At 46.3% G+C, this 23,387-nt stretch overlaps 12 protein-coding genes across 12 annotated transcripts; 7 read left to right on the forward strand and 5 right to left on the reverse strand.

The window, feature by feature from the left end:
• Positions 1-188: 188 nt before the first annotated feature.
• On the reverse strand, positions 189-1,416 carry V1513DRAFT_450786 (uncharacterized protein). Its single transcript, XM_066898857.1, has 3 exons — positions 1,117-1,416; positions 568-1,096; positions 189-544 (listed from the first exon to the last, which is right to left on the reverse strand). The coding sequence occupies exons 1-3, from the start codon at positions 1,199-1,201 to the stop codon at positions 454-456; spliced, it is 705 nt and encodes a 234-aa protein (XP_066751649.1). The 5' UTR covers positions 1,202-1,416; the 3' UTR covers positions 189-453.
• Positions 1,417-3,119: 1,703 nt separating this feature from the next.
• V1513DRAFT_450795 (dihydrouridine synthase-domain-containing protein) lies at positions 3,120-4,889 on the forward strand (the record flags this gene model as incomplete). The annotated part of the gene is made up of 2 exons (XM_066898858.1): positions 3,120-3,822; positions 3,874-4,889. Coding segments are annotated over exons 1-2 (1,256 nt in total), but the record flags the coding sequence as incomplete, so codon positions are not given.
• V1513DRAFT_427078 (uncharacterized protein) lies at positions 4,796-5,065 on the reverse strand (the record flags this gene model as incomplete). Its single annotated transcript, XM_066896206.1, has 1 exon — positions 4,796-5,065. One exon carries the CDS (start codon positions 5,063-5,065, stop codon positions 4,796-4,798), a length of 270 nt encoding a protein of 89 aa, XP_066751651.1.
• Positions 5,066-5,433: 368 nt separating this feature from the next.
• V1513DRAFT_450796 (uncharacterized protein) lies at positions 5,434-6,753 on the forward strand. The gene is made up of 2 exons (XM_066898859.1): positions 5,434-5,778; positions 5,918-6,753. The coding sequence occupies exons 1-2, from the start codon at positions 5,539-5,541 to the stop codon at positions 6,533-6,535; spliced, it is 858 nt and encodes a 285-aa protein (XP_066751652.1). The 5' UTR covers positions 5,434-5,538; the 3' UTR covers positions 6,536-6,753.
• An 18-nt stretch (positions 6,754-6,771) lies between these two features.
• Positions 6,772-7,837, reverse strand: V1513DRAFT_450798 (50S ribosomal protein L30e-like protein). Its single transcript, XM_066898860.1, has 2 exons — positions 7,436-7,837; positions 6,772-7,376 (listed from the first exon to the last, which is right to left on the reverse strand). The coding sequence occupies exons 1-2, from the start codon at positions 7,734-7,736 to the stop codon at positions 7,051-7,053; spliced, it is 627 nt and encodes a 208-aa protein (XP_066751653.1). The 5' UTR covers positions 7,737-7,837; the 3' UTR covers positions 6,772-7,050.
• Positions 7,838-8,166: 329 nt separating this feature from the next.
• Positions 8,167-9,530, forward strand: V1513DRAFT_404194 (F-actin-capping protein subunit beta). The gene is made up of 6 exons (XM_066895575.1): positions 8,167-8,229; positions 8,289-8,614; positions 8,666-8,745; positions 8,798-8,970; positions 9,028-9,172; positions 9,230-9,530. Exons 1-6 carry the CDS (start codon positions 8,227-8,229, stop codon positions 9,307-9,309), a joined length of 807 nt encoding a protein of 268 aa, XP_066751654.1. The 5' UTR covers positions 8,167-8,226; the 3' UTR covers positions 9,310-9,530.
• A 25-nt stretch (positions 9,531-9,555) lies between these two features.
• On the forward strand, positions 9,556-11,180 carry V1513DRAFT_480828 (transcription factor S-II, central domain-containing protein). Its single transcript, XM_066900341.1, has 3 exons — positions 9,556-10,136; positions 10,236-10,599; positions 10,659-11,180. The coding sequence occupies exons 1-3, from the start codon at positions 9,996-9,998 to the stop codon at positions 11,081-11,083; spliced, it is 930 nt and encodes a 309-aa protein (XP_066751655.1). The 5' UTR covers positions 9,556-9,995; the 3' UTR covers positions 11,084-11,180.
• On the reverse strand, positions 11,157-13,515 carry V1513DRAFT_450810 (uncharacterized protein). Its single transcript, XM_066898861.1, has 2 exons — positions 12,903-13,515; positions 11,157-12,823 (listed from the first exon to the last, which is right to left on the reverse strand). Exons 1-2 carry the CDS (start codon positions 13,150-13,152, stop codon positions 11,367-11,369), a joined length of 1,707 nt encoding a protein of 568 aa, XP_066751656.1. The 5' UTR covers positions 13,153-13,515; the 3' UTR covers positions 11,157-11,366.
• A 279-nt stretch (positions 13,516-13,794) lies between these two features.
• On the forward strand, positions 13,795-16,110 carry V1513DRAFT_450813 (major facilitator superfamily domain-containing protein). The gene is made up of 3 exons (XM_066898862.1): positions 13,795-14,030; positions 14,086-15,447; positions 15,502-16,110. Exons 1-3 carry the CDS (start codon positions 13,947-13,949, stop codon positions 15,652-15,654), a joined length of 1,599 nt encoding a protein of 532 aa, XP_066751657.1. The 5' UTR covers positions 13,795-13,946; the 3' UTR covers positions 15,655-16,110.
• Positions 16,111-16,790: 680 nt separating this feature from the next.
• V1513DRAFT_472766 (putative serine esterase-domain-containing protein) lies at positions 16,791-18,618 on the forward strand (the record flags this gene model as incomplete). Its single annotated transcript, XM_066900174.1, has 4 exons — positions 16,791-16,831; positions 16,890-17,199; positions 17,256-17,402; positions 17,515-18,618. 4 exons carry the CDS (start codon positions 16,791-16,793, stop codon positions 18,532-18,534), a joined length of 1,518 nt encoding a protein of 505 aa, XP_066751658.1. The 3' UTR covers positions 18,535-18,618.
• A 640-nt stretch (positions 18,619-19,258) lies between these two features.
• V1513DRAFT_450821 (dual specificity protein phosphatase) lies at positions 19,259-21,704 on the reverse strand. Its single transcript, XM_066898863.1, has 5 exons — positions 21,451-21,704; positions 21,228-21,394; positions 21,077-21,169; positions 20,835-21,025; positions 19,259-20,781 (listed from the first exon to the last, which is right to left on the reverse strand). The coding sequence occupies exons 1-5, from the start codon at positions 21,506-21,508 to the stop codon at positions 19,710-19,712; spliced, it is 1,581 nt and encodes a 526-aa protein (XP_066751659.1). The 5' UTR covers positions 21,509-21,704; the 3' UTR covers positions 19,259-19,709.
• A 161-nt stretch (positions 21,705-21,865) lies between these two features.
• On the forward strand, positions 21,866-23,340 carry V1513DRAFT_204236 (uncharacterized protein). The gene is made up of 2 exons (XM_066894344.1): positions 21,866-21,931; positions 21,992-23,340. The coding sequence occupies exon 2, from the start codon at positions 22,347-22,349 to the stop codon at positions 22,917-22,919; it is 573 nt and encodes a 190-aa protein (XP_066751660.1). The 5' UTR covers positions 21,866-21,931; positions 21,992-22,346; the 3' UTR covers positions 22,920-23,340.
• The last annotated feature ends 47 nt before the right edge of the window (positions 23,341-23,387 follow it).

Raw genomic sequence — 23,387 nt, forward strand, 5'->3', positions numbered from 1 at the left:
GTTCCGTGCTCCTTCAGGTACGCCTTGTATGCATGAAGCAACAATTGTTCGGTGCATTGAATGTGGCCCGGAACGTTTCCAGTCAATGGGAACAGATTATGCCTCTTGAGAACCGGTGCGTGACGCTTGCGCTTCTGTTGCTGTTGTTGTTTGCACGATATCGACTCTTCCGACTCGAATCGCTTCTCGGCACGTTTCTGCAACTCCTCCAACCGTTTGAGAATCGCAAACAGCCATTCAGCACGACGGCACGAAATGAAATCACGTCCTTTCGCCTTGGACGCTGGAATATCTTCAACATTAACAACTTCACCAGCATCGTCCTCTCCTCCGGTCGCCACATTCCGACTTTCAAATGCAATCAGCACCGTCAGGATGTGCCGCGCAAAACGAGTAAACATCTCGTTCCAGATCTCGTTCCACGCGTTTCGGTGCCTATCAGTTACAAACAAATCAAAGGCACGATGTGAACGCGAACGCGATCCTTTTTTGCGCTCGTTGAGTTTGGCCTTGATGTGTTCGAAAAAGAGCGTACGTATCTCCTCTTCAGATTTCCCAGCCAGACACGGTTGGGCGTCGAGTGCCTTTTCATGCATGATAAACTTGTGAAGCCAAGAATATATGGCATCCACAATCTTGCCTTTGTGACCTTGAAAGACGGGAATGGGCTCAACATGCTCCAAAATGATTTCAACCATTTCCTGACGGACCCAATAGGCCGTGCGTTTCCAGATTTGCGCAGCCATCATGACGGAAAAGTTTGCCGCGAGTTGTTTGCCCGCATACTGAAGGCTGGTTCCCATCAGATGCTCGCCATCTCCCAAACACAGCTGGAGGCAGTCCCGATATTTGGCAAATGTATCGTTGTAGACTTGATCCAGGTTGCTGTTACTCGGACGACTTGTTCCTTTCGCCGAGACAAGTGAAAAGGCCCGGTGAATTACAGTCTGGCTGATGACGAGACGATCTGCTGGTACGTTTGTGGATGGGATGAGCATGTATTGCTCGATGTTTTCGAGCGTGACAACCCGAAGGGTTGAGACGATCAAGGCGTGAAGGAGTCGCGTTGCAAACCAGAGGATGCGGTGTTGACCATCTACACGCGCAAGGATCCACTTGACGAAAAAGGAGGCCTGAACAGGCTTGGCCTTAATGTCGAGCAGTCGAGACAAGTACATCTTGCGTGTGACCGTATCCACATCTTCATACTCAAGCTCGTCTTCACGCTCCTTTCTCCAGCTTTTCGAGACGCACCCGTGGCCGTTGCCTGTCGTGTACAGTTGATTACAAAACGCACACTTGGAAAGCCCCTTCGTGTCGCCTGCATCCCACACCTTGTTCAGGTTCCTCCTCCCACCTCGCTTCTTTTCGGTCGCGGTTGGGTCTGCTTCTCCCGCGATAGCTGCGTCTCCTTCCAGATCTTCTCCTTCGTCCATTCTTGTGCGGCTACAAGGTGGCTTGGAGTTGTGAAGGGCGTGAAGCGGCTTCGTGTGGGCTGCGCTTGTCTGTGTGCTTTTGCTACGAGAGACACGTCTCGCGTGAGAGGAATAGGGTGAGGAGAAATGGCTGAGGGAAGAGGAGATCGACGACAAGACGAGGGAGACGAAGGGGAAACGCGGATGGTTAAGAAGAGAGAGAATAGAGGGTTGCCTTTGCACATTTATGTTCTAATGGCGTAGCTTGACCGCGTGACTCCATCGTTCCGGGAATTGGTAGAAATTCACGGGTTAGCGTGATACGATCTGTACGACCTCTTCGGAGGGTCGCACAAGTCAAGCACTTTGCTTGTTGTATACAGTAAAGAAGATCTTTGTCAACAAAGTACCTCTCCCAGCCTATATACAGATACATCGAGCGGAGCAACATGATTCAGCCGTATCACTCCTCGCTTCCCAAGTGAAGCAATTCTACGATTGGTTGCTAATTTCATAGAGAGCAAAATTCTAGTTGATCTTCTGTACCGATATTGCATACTTTAAAACGGCTGTCGCCTTCTTGTTCGTATTCCTTAGTTCGAGCTGTGTTGTCTGGGTTCTACGGGACAGGATTTGCCTAGCCAGTCCCGTAATAAATTGTGGCAGATCGATTAGGCATAGCAAACTTATATGACAGCTATCATTCTAAGTACCCCTGGTTACCGTAGCAACAGATTGCGCTACATATCTATAATAAGCCGCTGTAAATATGCCTCAATACTCAATCAATTTTTGAACACATTTCAAGCGAACTTGCACACAATCAACATTTTAAAGTTTAACGTTGGAAAGTCTAAATTCTCAACCCTGAGTCCAACTGTTGCGGATCCCGAGTCGGAGTCAGCAAGCCGGCCGACGGCTTTAACGTTTAGTCGGAACTCAGTAAGACGGCTGTAATTGATCTCCGAGTTGGAGCCAATGCTGCTTGATGATTCAGCAGTCACCGTGGCCACTTGAGGGTTACATCCTTGTGATAATAGTTAGTTATTCATCTCATCCAGCTACTGCACGTTGGTTGCACCGCATCCAACTAAAGGAGTAATAATGAAGCTGATTTGGCTATAGATAGGTGGCTCAAAGACTTTGTTCCCGATTTCAATTAGCAATGCAGTCACAGTCGGTGCTTGCCATGAAGCACATACTGGAAGTAAGCCAAGGAGTTATATAGCCTGCGTGGGTCCATGGTGTGACCTTTTTCCATTTCTGACATCCCTTATACTCCTCTAGCTTACATCGAGGTCAACAATATCTGCGATCCGATTCGATTCAATTCGATTAACGCATAGCAGAGATATAGATCACAATTGGTCTGCCTCGCTGATCTGTTCTCTTGCAATTGCTTTGTGCCGCTTTCATGAGTATGGACGAGAAATTACTACTGACTCGGTGTTATGTGCGTAGCTACTCATTAATTGTCACACATGGAAATACCCGCAGGCCCAAAGCCGCCAGACATTTTGGTTTACGGGCTACATGGCTGATTGACGTTGACCAAGGTATTATATGATACCAAGGATAAACCGCGGATAGTGATTGCTTCTAAGATCCTTGTGCCCTGAAACACGAAATCTACTATTCTTAAGGTCGGGGCACACAACCACGGCTGAGTGAGTTTGTAGCAGAACTCGGGTTAGGGGTCTTAGTTTTTTTTTGCTCGTCCCAGCTGTCGACGATGGTATTCCCCATACAATTGCTCGTTGAATCAGCGCCACTTCATTGTTCTATTACTGCACCCAGCACCCAAACTGAAAAGCGTTCCTAGGCTCAGCGGCGGTTTGGGCCGGTAGAGACACAGCAACAATCAGTACGTCGAAGGTCACACGCGGTCGTGTTTTCTTCGGCGTTAGCTTTTGGCTCGAACACCTTAGATTACGCCTCACACGAAAAATCATCTTGAACGCAGTACCTGAGATTATGACTCTTTCCGCTCCTGCGGCTCTTTCACCAGCTGCTAAGCTGAGTGGCAGAGCATTTTACGAGTCTATTGGTTCTCCGAAGAAGATTGTTGTCCCTATGGTCGATCAGAGCGAGCTAGCCTGGCGAAAGCTCTCAAGGCGGCTAGGCGCAGATCTTTGCTATACCCCCATGCTCCACGCGCGACTATTTGTGACCCAGGAGAAATATCGGAATGCGATGTTTGATGCTCTTGATGGGCACTCTAGCACCGATCGACCACTTATCGTTCAATTTTGCGCAAATGAGCCAGACATGCTTCTACAAGCAGCTAAGCTGGTGGAAAATCAATGCGATGCAGTAGACTTGAATCTAGGATGTCCCCAGAATAGTGCTCGAAGGGGCCATTACGGGTCATTTTTGCAAGACGACTGGGACTTAATTTACAAACTGAGTACGTATGCAGGCGTTGCGGTCAGAGAGATGATGTTAACAAGGAATGTAGTCAATAACCTACACGTCAACCTTTCTATCCCAGTTACAGCGAAGATCAGAATCTTTCCCTGTCGCGAGAAAACACTTGCATACGCACGTCATGTTCTCTCTGCGGGGGCTCAGATCCTTACAGTTCACGGTAGGACGCGGGAGATGAAAGGACAGCAAACAGGGCTAGCAGATTGGAAGGTCATTCGATTTCTTAGAGAACAGCTTCCACCAGAAACAGTTATATTCGCCAATGGAAACATCTTATATCATGAAGACATTAACCGATATCTGAAGTTTACTGGGGTTGATGCTGTTATGTCTGCAGAAGGCAACCTTTACAATCCTGCGATTTTTGTCAAGCCAATCACATACAAAGAGGCGATTCCTGTTGACTGTGAGTCTATGGAAGAGTTATTTCCACGAGTCGATCGTATATTGAGGGAATACTTTGAAATTCTAAAAGATACGCCAGCAGAGGCGTCGCACTCAGCTGCCAAGTCGCATTTGTTTCGGCTACTGCGACCGTTCTTATCGCAACATGCTGCCGTAAGGGCGGAAGTTGCAGCAATCAACAGAAACTCAACCATTGACGATTTCAGAATGATCACGGAACATGTCGAAGAGATCGTCAGAGATCTTTTCGCAGATGACAATGTCAAAGAAAAGGACATAATTCGACGGTCTGATCAGTCTTCTGATCAGTCAGGTGCAGAATATAAAGATGTTCCTTACTGGCGCGTGCAACCTTACTTCCGACCTGTAAACGGCCAAATTCTATTTGGCGGCAAAAGGCCGCTGGAGGAGGACAAAAATGATAACGAAGAACGGAAAGAGCAAAAGAAAACATAAAGAAAGGTCCACAGGAGTTGACAAGAGTTGCACTGTATGATAAAGTTGTAATTTGTTTAAGATATATTAGATATTTTTGAGTACATGGTCACTTACATAGTAAGTTCGAAGATTTTGACGAAGGTCTCAGCATCCTGTCCTCCGTGAACTTCGTACTTTCCAATCGTATAATGTGGTACTCCCCCGATATACCGATTCTTTTTAATCTCGTCCTCCACAATTTTATTACCCTTGCGCGAATTTAGGTAGTCGCCTAGCTCTTTCACATCAAGCCCATCTACAGTAGCGGCCACTTTTATAATGCCAGCTTTGCCGAAAATGTTTTCATTCTTGCCGAAGTAGGCACCAAAGAGAGCCAACATAAATTCGGTCCATGCTTATCCTTTTCCCCCGCGTAAACTAGTGCTTCATGGACAAGCTTTGTCGGTCCAATAACGCCACTAGACGAATTGATCTCTATGCCCGCAGCTCTTCTTAATATGGCAACCTCATTAAGCCACCAATAGATTCCAACATCGCGTCGCCAGTTATCACTTAGCCTAAGAGGCGCAAACCCGGTGCATATACTACGGAATTTGGAGCAGTTGAAACGCGGCGTGAATGAAACCAAAATATGGACTGATATCGGACACGAGGGGCTAGTGAACCCGCTAAGTGAAGGCTTCCGATTTAGGCGGCAGTGTAATTTTAAGTCGGGCTCAACACAACACGGGCCCTTGGCCAGCCATCCCTTCTCTCCTTCGTTATCTCATATGCGTTCATCACCCTCTCCCTCTTATTGCTGCCGCTCTCACTTGTCTCCCTTTTAGCTGCTCTTCGCACTGAAGTCGACGCCATGCTCGGGCCTCAAGACCTCACGCGCTCGACGTACGCGTTCATCTCTCACTCCCCAACTACTTATCCTCTCCACGAACCTGAAATCGACAACCCTCCGCTGGCCCGCAGAAAGAGAAGGCGTACATCCCCGAATGAGCTCCAGATTCTCTATTCCGAATTCAAGAGATGTGCAAAACCACCTCGAGTCGCCCGAATCGCCATCGCTGAACGCGTTGGCATGACAGAAAAAGCGGTTCAAGTAAGTTGTTATTTGCAATGCGTGCCTGTAATCGAGGAGAGGCGACGCGTGCGCGCGCACGCGTCAACAGAACGGCCGAACATCCCCGTCGTAGACGCGACTGTCGCGACACGAAAGAACTATTTTAACGTATATACAGATCTGGTTTCAAAACCGACGACAGTCGTCACGACGCGCTGCACAGCAGAATGCGAACGCGGACTCTAACGCGTCCTCAGCCACTTCCACAAAACGAATTCCACATTCCGACGATAACATCCCGTCATCATCCTCACTCTCAGCAAGCTCATCTCCTGGCCCAGAGTCGCCAACCTCTGTCAGTTTTGTGGAATTTGACTATAGCAAGGCTCATGACGTCAAGCTTTCTCCGAAACTACATATTATTCCTCCGGCTTTCACTCGGTCTGACTCTGCCACCTCTCCAATATCTTCGAAAGGTGTTCTTACGCCAACCAACTCTTCATTTGTAAACGTTATGTCAATGGCTGCGATTACAAATGCACCTTCGGCAGCTCCCACAACTACGACCACAGCTGCGCCAACGGCAGGCCCGATCGCTCCTGGATCTAGAACAACGTCTGGCGCACAAGTGAGGCTTACTATGTCTATTGATGGAAAGGCGCAAGTTGTACTGGACAAAGCTGGCGCGGTTGACGGTAAAGAAAACGCGTCGCTGCAAATCCCTGATACTGTTGTGGAATCCGAGTACGAGTGTGTTCAGAATTTGCTGCGGTTGCGCAGTGGAGTATGGCAATAGATGACCTGCATGAATATTTGCATTTCAGCTGATGGTTGGACATTGGGCTTCTTTGATTGTAGATTGTACATTAGGCATGTATGAATTATGACTGATTTTGGATTATGTTTAGTTATCGTTTTTGTATCATTATTAGGATTCCGATAAAACTTGTTTTGTTATCATGATTTTGCGGGCAATCGAGGTCCCGTTTTAATTAATCTGCATTTATGAACCAGACTTTTTCGGCGTATATTATCCATTTGGTATTTTACCTAAGTTATTAAATCACCGACTACACTACTCTAGAGTCTCGTAAAAGAAGGCTGGACCATGTTATGGAAGCATCAGACAGGGAAATCAGCAGTACTCGATGTCCATGGAAACACTAAGTGCAGCACAAAAGATGCCATTATATTGACAAGCAATAACCGTTAACTTTACAAGTACATTCACATCGTAGCAGCCCAATTTAATCCGAATTAACCCATTTTTTTCTCCAAAGTCTACCGAGATAACGACATCTTCCGCAATACTTATTCGAACGTCTTAATCTCCTTCACTATCTCATCAAATCCTTCCTTATAATCAGTGTCCTTGCCATCAGTCTTATCTTTCTTGAATCCACCAGGAACCACCATGACGCAGCTCGTGGGTCTCTTGGTAGCACCAGCCGACCCCAAGTCTTCTTTGCTTGGGACAAAAAGATATGGAACATTGTTGTCTTCGCATAAGACCGGAATATGAGATATGACATCACCTGGGGAGATATCGCCGGCAATGACAACGAGACCCTTGTCGCCCTTGCGAAGAGATTTGACGACTTCCTTAACACCGCGCTTAATATGCTTCGATTTCGCAGCTAAATCACACAGTTAGTATTCTATACTGTAAACCAGTTTGACACAAGGGGAGACAAACCTTTCTTGACAGTCTTCATGACCTTCTTGTTCAATTTCTTTGGGGCTAGTGGCTTCGCAAAAGGCAGCAACGCCGACAATCTCGCGTCGTAATTTCCATCATCCGCAGTATCACCACCAAGGGAAGATTTCCGCTTCTTCTTATCCTTCTTAGTCTCAAGGACGGCCTCCTCAACAGCCGGCGTGGTGTCAACCTCCATTAGCTCTGGTTCATTAGCAGTCTTCGCAGGACTCTCCTCTGCTGGCAGCGATTTCCGCTTCTTATGCGACTTGTCCTTCTTCTGATGCTTTTCGTCGGTCATCCTGAATATGCGTGCTTCTCTTTGGATATTGCTGTGAAGAAGCTGTTGAATGCCAGATGACGAAAAAAAGAATTTTTTTTTACTCTACTCGTCGCCGTAAGGTTTGGATTTAGGTATTCTTGTGCGGCTCGTTTGTGGTATAATAGTGACAGTGAGGAATCGGACCCAATTGATCACTCGCTACTTGTATGAACGCATCTTATCTTATTACTCAGAGTGTGAAATGAATGGTCTCAAGACTTATCAATTTGTATAAATTGCTACACCTTCATGGGAAGAATGCATGGCTCTCTTATTGAAGCTGCAATGGGGTCAGTACCCCTCAGAATGGTCCGAATCCCCCAGTCACACCTTTCAACCCTTCACTAGCCGGGTCAGATATTTGAAGCTGGCGTCAACTCCGGCGTCGCTTTAGAGCTGAGTGGTACTTATCAGCTCAGCTGGCCACTTCTTCCAATTACAATTTCCACACGCGCTTATTCACTCCAAAATGGTATGTTCAGAACATAATCGGATTCTGACCTAGAATAGAGGTTGGCTAACAGATTGCAGGCAGCGGATCCATTCGACGCTGCGCTCGATCTCCTTCGTCGTCTCAACCCGAAAAACATCTCCCAGAACCTAACTTCCATCTGCAGTCTCGTACCAGATCTGACTGAAGATTTACTGTCGTCAGTCGACCAGCCACTTCAAGTTAAGAGATGCAGAGTCACTGGAAAGGATTATCTCACTTGTGACTATAACCGGGACGGCGACAGCTTCCGAAGTCCGTGGAGCAATGAATATGATCCCCCACTCGCGGACGGCACCGTGCCTAGCGATGCAATTCGAAAGTTGGAAATTACTGCCAACGATGCTTTTGATATCTATAGAGATCTGTAAGCGGTATGGCTGATTGTGTGCCGCGAGCCCTGCTCATTGGTTGATAGATACTACGAGGGTGGATTATCGAGCGTTTACATGTGGGAATTGGACGACGGTCTCGCTGGCGTCGTCCTACTAAAAAAAGGTCACTGGAATTCTGTACTTAAATTTATAGCAATTGTACTGATGGCAGGTAGCTTCCGCTGAATCGTTTAATGGCCAAGGTGACTGGGATTCGATCCACGTCTTTGAGGCTCAAGTGCGAGGTCGCAACGCACATTATAAGCTGACTAGCACTATTATTCTTAACGTGATCACTAATAATGAGTCTCTGGGGACGTTTGATTTGGGAGGAAATTTGACTCGTCAGGTAACGACACTCATTTTGAGTGCGTGACGTTCCAGTCACTAACTGGTGCGTTATTAGGTCGAGCAAGATTTCCTTGTCGAGGATGAAACAAGCCACGTTGCTAATATCGGCAAGATGGTCGAAGAAATTGAGTCGAAGATGAGAAACCAGCTCCAGGAAGTTTATTTCGGGAAGACAAAGGACATTGTCAGTGATCTACGAAGTAAGTCACTGATCTTACTGTCTGCTATGATGGCCAACAAAGCTGATAATTATTCAGGTATAAGCACATTGTCAACTGCTAGAGAAGAGAAGAAGTTGCAGTCAGAAGTTGTACAGAATTTAGAAGGTCGTGCGTAGTCAGCGACTCGCTGTTTCCAAGATTGGGAGCGGTAGTGTTTGGTGTTATATAATATTTTGTTCGAATTCGATTACAAGCCAACTGAAGAATGTATATTACTTTATATGACTTGTATATTGAGGAGCAGCGGCGATATGTGCATTGTACACCTCTGTCAGCCTGGCCAGCCAACTTAAGTCACCTTCAGTAAAGCATAATGAAAATTAAATCCAAAAGACTATATTCGTAGTAGTACAGTGGTGGAATGAATTTGAAAGCTTCCCGGGCTTTATTTCGTTGAAAAGTAGATTCTTCTCTTCTATGCCCGTACAAATGAGGCGGTATATCGGTGGCGCGTTCGTCGCGAGTTAAAGCTTCACCGAACTCGAAAATTATAGTCCCAGCCGATCCGTACGGATTTGTTATCCAATACACCTCTTTATTATTGTCCGCTCGCCCACATTCGATTACAAATTCTGGTTTATTGTTGTATAGAAGTCATAGCTGCGGTTTTATTAATTTAGGAGAGAGGTTCAGTTGCTTGTCGCATGTTATTAATTACCGACGACGTTCGACTGTGCGTGTGCCGTTTGAAATTCAGCATAATTGAGAACTAGAGCGCTTCCTTCCTAACATTACTCCACCAGTGGTAGTCGCCCATCTACTCACAGTCTTATTACTTGTACACATTCTTGGTCAATTCACGATGGTGCAAACTCGTGGACTCGATGTCAAGGAAATCAAATCGTTAATGAGCGGGCTTGAGAAAGCTAGTACTCCACAAATAACAATTGATATTCTGGAGCAGTTAAAGAAAGATGTCGTTCCTACGGAGAAATTACTGAGGGTATGAATATTGATAATTTGACGGGCGACCATTGCTGTTTGTTGGAATGGCCAGATGCGAAAATTCAGGAAATTTGATCAACTGACGATGATTACTCAGGAAACGAAGTTAGGAATTGCGGTGAACAAATTGCGCTCGCATTCAGAAAAGAAGATTTCTGAACTAGTGAAGTCCATGATCAAGAAGTGGAAAGACGAGGTAACAGTACAAAAGGCGTCCTCACATGCGCAGTCCTCGACACCACCATCCGGCACCACAGCAAACAAGCCGCCACCAGTCGTTGCACCATCGTTCGCGCCACCACCAGACGTAAGCACTTCGAAACCAAAGGTGCAAAGGCCGCCTAATGGTGCACCGCGGGACGTTAAGACTGATGGCGTTAAGACTGATATCTACGACGATCGAGTGCGGAATAGTTGCGTCACTGTGACATACAATGCTTTAGCCAGCGATTCTGATGCTCGTAAGTTTTATTCTGAGTATTGATAGAGATATGCTGGTATACTAATATTCTATGCGTAGATGCGGACACGATTTTCGAATGCTCAAAAGATATTGAACGGGTGGTTTTTCAAAACGAAAAGGGTGCGACTCAAGCTTACAGAACCAAAATGCGATCCCTCTATCTCAACCTAAAAGACGCCAAGAATCCAAACTTGCGATATCGTGTAGTTTCGGGTGAAATCAGCGCAGAGAGACTATACCGTATGTCTCCACAAGAAATGGCGTCCGAGGATCTCAAAAATGAAATAAAGCGACTAGAAGAAAAGAACCTGTTTAACGCACAGGGCGCGAAAGAACAAAGAGCCGTCACTGATAGGTTCACCTGCGGCAAATGCAAGCAGAAGAAGGTCTCATATTATCAGATGCAGACAAGATCGGCAGATGAACCGCTCACCACGTTTTGTACATGCGAGAATTGCGGAAATAGATGGAAGTTTTCGTAGTGGTGTGGTGTACTGTATACGTAATGGATGTGATGTGTGTCATCGCAGGTGTTAATTGTAAATGTTAGGGTACTTGAAAGGCGCTAAAATAAAAATCATATTATATCATATAACTTAAGTTAATAGTTTACATTATAGATATATTCTGCAAGGGGATTTATCAATATTTTGACAGTGGATTCAGAATAATAACTTGGATAGATACCCCGCATGTAAGATAATATAAAAAGGTCAAAAGACCGCGGCGGAAGCAACAGCAATTTAGCAAAGCATAATAATAAAATCACACGGCTCTTCGGGACAGAATTCGCCGGCTACTCAACGACCGAAAAATGTGAGCCCCTTTTGCAGCTGCTTTAAGCTGCCTCTTCACATTCAGTTTCTGAAGCAGCACTCTGACTGGACTTGTCAGAGATGCAGACTTTTCCCGATCATGTCCGGACCCGCGGCTGATTGACTCGGAAGAGCGGACATATTCAGTTGTAATGAAACTACCTAGTTGAGACAGCGGTGTAAAGGGTGCATATTGCACTTTCACAGGACGTGCCAACAAATTCCGAAAGGAGTACTTGGTTGTCGATTTGCCAGATATCTTACTCCATGTGAGCCGACGGCCACTATATGTCTTTAATACGCCAGTCGTACTGCCGGTTTCTGCGTGAATACTGGAAAAGGTGTCTGTCCGCTGATCGTCTGCAATGTCAGAATATGCTTGATGTCTAGGTGGGATGACCGTGCCTATTGAACCAACTGAACGCCTGTCTAACGGAGGAGTGGCGATTATAGAGGAGTGCCCTATATCAGGACTGTGACTCGTAGACTGATGTTGAGCCAATCTTGACAGCTGCAGCTTGCCAATAGACCGCTGCATTCCGTTGCTGAAAACCTTTACACGCACTGGAGTCTGAGGCGAATTGAAAGGGACATACTCTCGGACATTTCCGGCTGGACTAAACGCATCACCACTGAGTAACTGGAGAGATAAGGGTGCATATTCACAAGAATATGATCCATCTTGGTTATGTTCTCTTTCATATTGCTGCAATCTAAAACGTTCACTGAGCTCGCGCAGAACTTGTTTATATCTGTACTCAGCACTCCAACTAATATCTGGATGAAACCAGCCATAATCCAGCACTTTACGTCTTCCAACTGCAGCAGCATACCACGGAGACGCACGTTCTGTACGGTCAATCATAGGTGAGAAATTAGTACTTGCACAGCGTCGCAATTTGAGTGCTCTCTGTCGAAAACGAGACCGTGGTGTCACTTTTGAGAAATCAAACTGACCAAACGATAAATTTTTAGACGACGCGGACAATCGACCTGCTTCAAACACGCTTCCGAGTTCATTGTCGTGCTCGGCTATAACAGAATCCAGTAAGTCCTCAACAGCAAACTGCTCAAACTCTGGTAACTCCAACTGAGGAGCCTTTTCTTGTACCTCTGGAATGTCAGATTCGGTTGTAACTGATAGCTTAGCATCCTTCTCGATGTCGCCGTACAACACCTTAGATCTGGTCGTCAGAAAAATTTCCGAATCTGCCGTAGGTTGAGGATCCATGTCAGAGCTTTCAGATTGATATCGTGTGTATTCCTCGTCGTCGCTATGTCCAGCTAGAATAGCTCTCATTTCCGCGTAACTCAAGAGTGGCTGGCGGGAGCTTTCTCTGTCTGCAGGGGACTCGGTTTCGGTCGGGGTGGTGATGTCGGCGTAGAGAATTGCGAGAGGTCGCCTGCCTGTTTCAAGACCGCACAGGCGGCACGATTAGTAACCTCAATAAACACTGAGAATCATGTCTGTCTCGCAAACTCATACTATTATTGATGCTGCTAGATTGCAGCGCCAGAAGCTCAGGATTACCATTCACAGTCAGGTTCGCGGTCGGTGTACACAATGCTTCGGTCTGAACGATATCGTCTGACGAGAGATCTGCGTCGTTGTATATTTCTAGCTTAAAAGTCACATTGGACGGATTATATCTTGAGGTGAGACTTTGATACACGTCGAGTAAGGCGTGAATTTGTGAATGAGTTGATGATGCGGTGGTTGCACTCATTGCTTGCATATACAACGCGTTAGTCCCATCTTAAGAAGCATCAAGTGGATTGAAAAACCTTTGACGACGATGTCTGATATCGAGAGAAGAATTATAAATTAAGAAGCATATCTGAATACGTCGCGAGCAACTAGATTGGAGCTGGTCTAAGTCGAACTATCATTGTCCTGTATGTATTTTGTTGTGTAGGGAAAGCTAGTGACACGAATAGCAGCTGCACGTGACTTGTTTACGTTCCAAACGGCAAGCCCTAATCTAGCAAGGTTGAAGGAGCCGAGAAAGCAAAGTAGTGACTTGGCAGATATAAGTTTATAGTCTGTTTGAAATAAAACTTGTAAGGCCAGGTTAGCAAGTGCTTGGTGTATATAACCATGAATTAACATATTACTAAGTACAGCATATCGACTAACCAGCCCTTTCTTGTGGCTGATTCCGGGTGGCCGCCGGCGACGGAAGTCGCGGTGACTCGTGCGCGGCTCCACGGGCTTATCAGCATTCGCTTCGACCAATAGCGAACAAAGGATCTGGTGCCCAGAATCCGAATTAGAATACAGTTATAGAGAGCCACTCATTCGTACATATGTGCCAAATTAAGGATCACGAAAAAGCCAATCTGTCTTTGGTAAGCCCAACCAACGCCTTCCTCTGAGGTAAGTCTGGAATATACCATTCTTATACTCGCGTCTCCATATTCTGGGTCCACGGCTGTTGTCATTCTGTCGCTGAGTTGTCTATTGACGGCACGACCAGTCTGTGTACGTCGCACTTCTCGCCGGTGCAGCCGCTAAAAGATTACAGCGGCCATGTCGCGGTCACCATTCACGTTTCGACTGGTGTACCATGTCGCCATCGTGTGCTTGGGGGCTCTTCAGTTTGGCTATCATCTGGTATGTCACGGCGGTCAATATTTCGTCTTGCAAGTAAATGCTAACTAGTCTAAAGTCCGAACTGAACGCTCCTGAAGCTTATATCTCATGCCAGGCGCGATACAGGGACTTCTTTCGCACAAGCGAGCTCGTCGACTGTATTCCCATGAACGCGAATCAGATTGGCCTGGTCAACTCGATTTTCAGTATCGGCGGTCTCATCAGCGCTACTGTTGCCGGTCGCGCTGCGGATAAGTTTGGAAGAAGAGGGTTGACCATGATTAACTGCATCAGCTATATTATCGGACCGGTCATTATGTCCGTGTCAACGAACTTTTACGTTCTCATGCTCGGAAGATTTATATCTGGTCTTGGATCAGGTGCATCGCTTATTGTAATTCCGATGTATCTCAATGAAATTAGTCCTGCTGCTATGACTGGCATGATTGGTGCCATGTGCCAGGAATTTGTCAATATTGGCATTTTGTCTGCTCAGGTTTTTGGTATCTTTTTCTCTGATTTTACGAAATGGCGCGTTATTGTGTCCATCGGTGGCATTCTTGGTCTTGTGAACCTGCTTTTGGTTCCTTTTTGCGTCGAGTCTCCAAAATGGCTCACTTTGCGGAATCGCGTACATGATGCCCGTGTCGCGTTGATCAAGCTACGAGGACTCTCACATGGCGACGTGGCCGAGACTGACCTTATCGAGATTGACGATCTTATCGAGTCATGGAAAGAAAAAAGTCTCAAGAAAGTCGATACTGTGGACTCTGGCGGTTCATCATCTGATTCGACCTACTCTGAGCCTGTGGAAGATACTGACTGCGTTCAGAAGATTACAGCCAGCCAGATTGTCTCCGAGATTGGCAAGCAGCAGGAGACATTATCGACTATTCTCTCGTCGGAAGAGGGAAGTACGCTGCAGTCTACGGATTCCAATGCCGACGGTCCACACGATTTCCACCAGATCTCGTACAAGGAGTTCCTTACTGCCCGCCGTTTCCGCCGTCCGCTGATTGCGATTATCGGCATCTTGACTGCACAGCAGTTTTGCGGTATCAACACCATGATCTTCTACGGTGTCACGATCTTGTCCGCGCTCTTTCCCACCGCTGCGGTCCTCGTGAACGTGCTGATCTCACTACTGAATTGCATCGTCAACCTTGGCGTGGCCCCTCTCGTTGACCGTGTTGGCCGGCGGCCACTCCTTTTGATTTCAATCGGCGGCATGTCGACCGCCTCATTTCTCCTCGCCTTTGGCATTCTCAAGAATGTCACGGCATTGTCGGGTGTCGCGGCAACCGTATTCGTCGCATTCTTCTCGGTCGGCTTGGGTCCAATTCCATTTTTGATTATTCCAGAGTTGACAGAAGCCAGCTCTGTTGGCGTAGCACAGAGTGTCGGATTCACATGCAATTGGATCGCCGTTTTCCTCGTGGTAGGTACCATTCTGACTAATTTTTTTCTTTCTCATGCTAATTTGAAAAATTAGGGATACTTGTTCCCGATTCTTAACGAGCTAATTGGCGGTTTTGTGTTCTTCGTGTTGTCTGGGATCGCGGCTTGCTACTTTATTTTTACTTGGAAGTTTGTCCCGGAGACGAAAGGCAAGACGACTTTCGAGGCGGTGTGGGGCCAGTCTTAAGTAAAAGCTTCAGTACATCAATCCCCTGATGCGCATGGTGGATACCAAGCATACTGGAATGTCAGAGTTGCAGCACATGAAGTAAAACGGAAGAATTTGACATGGGACAATGGATAAGTATTAACGATTTAAGTTGGGAGGTAATTTTTAGCATGCGGTGTTTCTATGGGTGACCTATTTGGTATGACAGGACTTGTGGTCGGTAAAAGTTCGCGAGCTATGTTGTCATACTATTTGCTTTTTATGTTTCATTTTCATGGACGTCGTCGTGTGGATAGGTGCAAGGTGGGTTTGGTTGGTTCTCATTGTTGGTTCGGTGATGCATTATTATACTTGACTTAAATTTGTATTCTTGTTGGCTACAGGTTAAAATGCTGTCGGTAATTGTCGCTATGTATTGCATTTTGTACGCTTAATCACTCATGAATGCATTATCTTGAATGATTATCTGATGAATACTGTGACCCGACAGACATATGGACCATTCCAGTGCAGATTGCGGAGTCCAGCAATATATACAACTCAATATGGCTGATAAGCTGACGAAATCGAATAGCCTGTCAAACAGAACACTCAAATAGAAGCCTACTGTGTGATGTAGGTTAACGATATCACGACAATATAATGCGGGGCATTTCGCTGCGAAGCGGGAACCAATGATCAATCACGGGGTTAGGGCTATAATAGAGTAAAAGTGCCGATCGTGGATTTTAAGCGCTAGGCACAAGTGGGACGTGCTCTCCATGAGACCCAAATTCAGCGATAACTGCGTGAACGGTTCCATAGTTACGATTACAATGCTCAAAATGTTGAGCGCATGTAATTACTTTGACCTTGGCGCGTGCGCACCTTCCTGATTTAACAAAATACTTTATTCTGGGGTCTCCGACACCAGAATTATATGCCGTATCGCAAGGCCAATGTTAAAGGTGGCACGCGACCCAGGTTTTCTTATTGCGTTTCATCCCAGGGCCACCTTCATTCATGCGTCTTACCAGTCAGTTCCTCTGTCCTCCTATTTTCGTTCTCCCTCCTTCTTTGCCCGCTCCGTCTTCATAACTCCCTACATCCTTGCGCCTCCAAGTCAATAGCTAGCTAACCTTCCATTGTAATCGGGTATTCTTCGATTCACGTGAATGGAACAACACTCTGATCACCTTCTCGTTCTGGTTCACGGGTAAGTGCTCGCATGATGCAAAGTCCACTATATATACACACTCTTACTCATTATCCAGTCTATGGGGTAACGCATCACACTTTGACTACATCACTCGCGCAATCGACCAATTCTACACCTACGATGATCTTGCGTCGAACTGGACTGCGAAGGATGAGTACGTCAGAGACGATGATGAGCATGCAGCCCAATCTGATCATGAAAAGGATGTGTTTGCCATTGCGGAGAAGGTGAACGGGCTGCGTGAGAGCGGCAAACTGGCAAAAAAATCCAAATACAGGAAGCCGTATGTTTTGGTCACTCGCAGTAACGAGGGTTATTTGACGTACGATGGAATCGACATGTGTGGCGAAAAAGTCGCCGATGAGGTAGTTCCGGAGCAGATGGACATGCAGAAACGGTGAAGATTGCTGACTCGTCGCAGATTGAACAAGCTCTGGACACCTACGAAAGACAGAACATCCCGATAAACAAGATTTCTGTGGTCGGATACTCTCTCGGTGGTCTCATGGTTCGCTATGCTATCGGCATCTTATATCAGAAAGGCATCTTCAAGAAGGTCATCCCGGTGGTAAGTGCACACATTTCTTCCAAATTTTAATTGACGACTCCAGATTCCAAATACTGGCAGTTCGATTTGCTCTGTGCGGACATGGTTGACGCCTGCTTCTTCCGTACGCTAGAATTTTACAACCTTTTGCACTCCTCACGTTGGCGTTCGCGCCCCTGGCAAGGACCTTCCGACCACTCTCTTCAACACGCTTGTTCCGCGCACTATATCAGCCACCGGACGTCAGCTATTCATGCTCGATAAATTTTCGACATCGTCTATGCCTCTGATGTGCTTTTTGGCAGACAAGTCTTCAATCTTCTATCACGCTTTGTCGCTCTTTCCCAACCGTGCTCTCTACGCTAACATCGCCAATGATCGTCGTACGTCATGGTTCACTGCGGCTATTTCTCATACTGATCCCTTTTTGGATTTGCATAATGTTGTCTTGAATCCTCTTCCAGGGTATGAACCGACCATCCTCGATGTGTCAAATCCGGTGACCCGCAAGAGTCTTCCTGAGATGCAGCAAGGCATTGCATATTCCACGTACGATCCCTTGTCTGATGTATCGGGAGTTGGCCGCACCGTGGGAGTCCGCGCTCGCGCTCAGCAGCTTACAATCTTGCCCGGTCTCTGTAAGAGTGTGATCATAATGATTGTAAACATTTTCTTCATCTCACCCGTCTGGGTTCTGGCTTTTTTGATATCAGGCACGATTCAGACATTCTATTCATCTCGTCGTTTGCGAGAATTCCACACGAAAAAGAAGGGCCGCTATGGTCTGGATGAATTCCGTCTTTTGCGTCTAGATGAGCAAGTCGAGGACGTCGTGGTCACCGTTCTTGGAGATTTCATTCCGTACGGTATTTCTCACTCTCTCGTAGATAACCTTGTCTGTGAGTCCGACGAGGAGAGCGATTCGGAGGAGAAACGACTTCGCCACTACCATTTACCACCGCTCGATTTGACCGAAGATCAGAACAAGATGATTCGTTCGCTTAACAGTCTTGAGTGGCGCAAATTTCCAGTACAGATCACGAAGACGAAGGCGGCGCACGCTGCTGTCATTGTCCGTCACATGGATTGGAAAGGGATGGAGGAAGGCGAAGTTGTCATCTGCCACTGGCTCAACGAGATATTGCAAGTTTAAGCTATGAGATGCCATTATTATCACGCTAGGTGACCGCAGAGGAGAGACGACGTTTGTATATACAGGAAGATATTCAGCTGGTTCGGACGAGAAAGTTGGCGTACGTTCACTTAAAGTTTCATATCAGCAAGTGACGAACTATCGATGGTTTTACCTAGTACAGGTACTCTAATTGCTCGAAAAACACTGTCCGCACTTCCGCCGACATAGAAATTGATGGAAGGATAAGGGTTCTTTTATCAAACGCGATATAATCGTATCACAATATTTGGCAAAATAAACGATCGGAAGATTTCCGTTGTCCCGGGAATACGGGAAAATTATAAGTGCGCCTATTGAGGTATTTATCTTATTCATGCTATATACGGTTGCTTTGCATATCCTTTTTTTTTTTTTTTTTTTTTTTTTTTTTTTGGTTGGTTTGCTTTCGGGGCGGCGTATCGCACCACGCTCAGTTAGTGTATGCCCAGGACGATGAGCGAGGGTGCGTCTACTGAAGCAGTCCTTTAAAGCCAAAGTCTATTAATATTGTATATGGAACGATTACTTTTGTATTCGTGAAATCACATATATTTATTTTACTCAATAGATCATTTTTTTGCTTGGATGCATTTGGCATACTGGGTTTTAAATTTTTCTATTATTTATGTTGTATCTTTGACTAGCATTTACGACTAGCTCATATGCTCACACTGCTTTATCAGCTTTGTCCCTTCCGTGTACTTGATTTGCATGTTCATGTATTATTCTTCGAGTATACATATATCTTATAGGATGTGGCTCCCACCGACAATTAGTCGTCATATTGCAACTTTGTGATGCTGGTGGACAATTCTAGATGCCCCAACGGACACAACGCTACATAGAAAACAACTGTAAATAGGAGAACGCCCACAGCAACTTCGTACATAAAATCTGACTTGTCAAGTCGTGAGCAATAATGCGAAAGGATATCCCAACGCACTAACAACTGCTTCCCTTCGCCGGCTCACACTCAACACTCAGTGAACAAAACAGCCAGCTAATGTAACAAAGCACAAGACGAATATTGTGACACTTGGCTAAGCAAAAAAATACCATTTCCGCCGTTACAACCACCGTAAAATTGAGGAGATATATGATGCCGAGTAATGATGTGCGCTTACGTTTATGTATAGTACAAATTCTTTTTCGCATCAATACGGCAGTCGTTTGGCCGACTTCGCGCTGACTTTGCGGATACCTCCCGACGCACCTCTCACCTTCTCAACTGCAATCGATCCCGAGTTCACACGTCTCTGCGGTCTCACGGAACTTATTCTAGTGCTCAACCCAGGTGACGCTACTGTAGTTGTGGTCATCGTCGTCGTAGTCGTAGTAGTGACCGCAGAGAAGCTCACACTTCGGCCACTGGGTGACACAGTCGTCGATCGTGTCTTCCTGACAACCAGTGCTTCCGTGTCGTCAATGCCTGCATTTTCATCATTCAGAATTGCCATATGCTCGTCTACTTCGCGCTCGGTATGACGCTCTTCCGGCGCGTCTGAAACCGATCGCGACCGGGACTGTGCCGGTGAATGTTTTCGAGGCTGCCCCGGTGTAGGCGCTGGCAAGGCAGCATTATTCTCAACTTCGCCTAATATGCTGCGGATAGGTGTACGCGGGCTGGCAGTCTTCTCCTTCAAAGTCGACAATGGCACCAGCGGTCTGTAACCAGACAACGCAGCAGATGGGGCACCAAGCACCATCGTGTGTCGCCAGTCTCTGAAATCGTGCTGGTGAATGTAAAGCCAGTGCTGCTGAGGACCAACGACCATACCAGGACGCATGAATCGCATATATGAGATCACCTCACTGGCGGTGAATGAATATGCGTAGATCAGGAATGCGCCGATCAAACATCCTGTTCGACCAAGTCCGGCTTTGCAGTGTACAGCGATAAGTTTATCTTGACTTGTGACCTCAACGCATGCGCCAATAAATCTGCGAACAATGTCCATATCAGGACAGGTGCCGTCTTCGAAAATCATGTCCACATGCTGGATGTCGCGATTCTCGAAAATGCGCTTGTCGTACAAAGGCGAATTCAGACGGACAACAAGCGCAACATTGTTCTCCACGAAGAAATCTAGCACGTTTCGAATTGCAGCGGGTACCTTGCGAGGAGTGGCGTCAGGCGAAGAGGTATACTGTGGCGATGCGAAGGCAACGAAATGTGGAGGAATTGTGTTGAAGTCTCCCATCTCGACCCTTTCATATTTCTCATACCTATATACCCCGTTAGCCTGTTTTCCTTACTCTTTAATCCACTGTTAGCTTACTCCTCTAAGTTGAACTCTCTCATGTCTAGTAGCCCCCGATCTTTTGCCTTCCAAACACCGTACACGACATCCTGCACCGACAACGTAAAGTCAGCGACCGAATATCCCGCATCTCGGAATGGCATATATGGAGGCTCGGCCTGTGCTATAGGCGCAAGCGCCAGATGCGGCGGCCACGACTGGACAAGAACCTAACGTACTTAGCCTCAGATATCAACACATCTCAATACAAAGGATCATACCATGTAACAACATAGCACGCAAGCGGCATTAGCTCTTGCCCGTGGATTCGTTCGGGAATAAAATACAACTGCTCTACTTTTATTTTCCTCTTCCTGGTTATATAATAAGTACCCACATGTATACCCGGGGAGCAACTACACCGTAACTTACTGCTAAAGTCTCATGTAGCGCCACCGCAAATCTATACAGATGTCCTATGTGTAACGGGCCAAAATCGTGGTGGAAAGCGTTATATGGAAGAGAATCGTCTACATTAAAATGGACGATGGAATCTGTATCATGTGGAGTACTGTCAAATGCTCCAAGGTATAGTCTATCTGTTTCGAGTCAGTGAAAGCTGATCGTATTGGTGGAGAATATTGTGTGCGGATACCTTTTAGAAATTCTATAGTAGGAATTCGCACTCTGCGAGGTGACGGCTGTGAGGGCATTGCGTAGATCACTGGGAAGAGAAAATCAGGGATTGCGGAGAAGTGTATGTTGAGGCAGGGTGCTATAAACAAACCAAGCAAAACACTATGACAGAAAGCTGATATAGTCGACGCTTCGTACAAATCAATGTCACTGTCGTGCTAGCTTGTAGTGCTCTGGGTCGAGTTATACATCCTCGGCTGGAGTTGTGTCTCGTGGCGCTTAACAAAACGCAAACTGTAGATTGGTAAACAAAGATGAGAAACCCCACTGTCAAACCTTATTTTGCCAAATATTGAACGTCTCCACGGCAACGATTCTCCCCTGCATATAACTAGAGCTTGTTTTAGATCTATGCGGGGATCCATGGACCAGATCCTTTGGATAATGTGGAGAATAGATGGGCACTTATTGCTTCTTCTTTGAGCTAACATGATTTTGCTGTAAGTCTTTATGAGGTATTGGACATCTAAAAATGGTTAATGCTGTTGGAGTGCATGAAGACAGGTCGCAGTGGCCGGCGTGCGAAATTGAACGCGGTAAACCACGAACCAGTATCAGAATCAAGGATATGGCTGATCTAGCTGATCTACATGGGGCTTACACATGTTTCTGGATATAATCATGATCTACAATGAGATGCATTTAGGTTACTGGCCTGCCTGCGCCGTTGCTTGGCTAGTTCCATACCTGCAAAACTATGACTGCCTCCTTGTTTACTGTTCGTCGTTGTTCTCCCTCCTCGCGACGCGACGACTTGCAATTGGAGACCATATGACCATGTCGCTGTCCGCTTGCCTTTCACGGTGCTGCATTCCATAGCGTTGTTTCACTAGACGAGAACCATAACTTTTCGCTATGCAGTATCTTTGCAGCAGACCAACCGAGAAGGATTCCGAGGTAACGGGAATTGGGGCATACAAGAGACGCATTATCTTCGCACCGTTCACGAAGCTTAGCCGCCGTCGTAGACGCGCGATAAACCGCAGCCGAATGGAGTTCCGCATGGTCTCCTACGACGTGTTACCCTTTCCGGAGCAGGACTATCCATTTAGTCCAGTGCATCAGGCTTATCATCGCGAATTTTCTTATTGGAGCAATGACGACGAGGACAAGTTTGACGACGAGAATGCGCGTTGTACTAGCCCAACCGATCCGTTCAATGACCAAGAAAATGTCATTGAGGATAATGACTACCTGTACTGCACATGCCCGTCTAACGATCGGAATCGCGATCGCAATCATAAGAATTCATTCGTGGACAGGGGGTGGAACTGGCTCTTTGGTAGGTGTGGCTATTGCAAGGCCAGGGCCAGAGCTGAAGTGAAACGTCAGGCACGCATTAGAATCGCCGAATCTGCCACGACGAGATGGAAACCGATGCGTATAATCAACAAGATATTTGACAGAGATACATTGTCGCATTATTAATAGCCGCAGCAGTCGCAGCTTCGCCGCTGTTAGTAGAAGTCATGGCAAATGCTTATTTGTTGAGTAAGATTGGGTATATTAGCCACTTTTTCACTGGTAGCATGTAAAGTACGTGTCGCTCATGGTATTTCGAAGGTAGTTAGTAGCGCGGAGCTATGGAATGAGAAACTAATTGCTATCTCCTAACATTCACATTGATGAGATGCGTAGATGACAAAAGTACCTTATCACAATTCATTAAAGAAATCGGAAATTCCATAAACTAGTCACATTAATGACAAAGCACCTATATCCGACCATACTGTAATGGCATAATATCACATGAAATGACAACATCCAACAAAAATACCTCTACCAGCTAGGTGTAAAATTATGCCGGGAAGGCAGGATAAGGAGGCCAGCTATCTGGCTTTGGTGGGGAAGGATAACCATAGAGGTACGGCTTGAGCTTTCTCAGTTCGGCGGCGT

Source organism: Lipomyces chichibuensis (assembly GCF_038497645.1).
Source record: "Lipomyces chichibuensis strain CBS 12929 unplaced genomic scaffold V1513scaffold_37, whole genome shotgun sequence".
Classification (NCBI taxonomy): Eukaryota; Fungi; Ascomycota; class Lipomycetes; order Lipomycetales; family Lipomycetaceae; genus Lipomyces; species Lipomyces chichibuensis.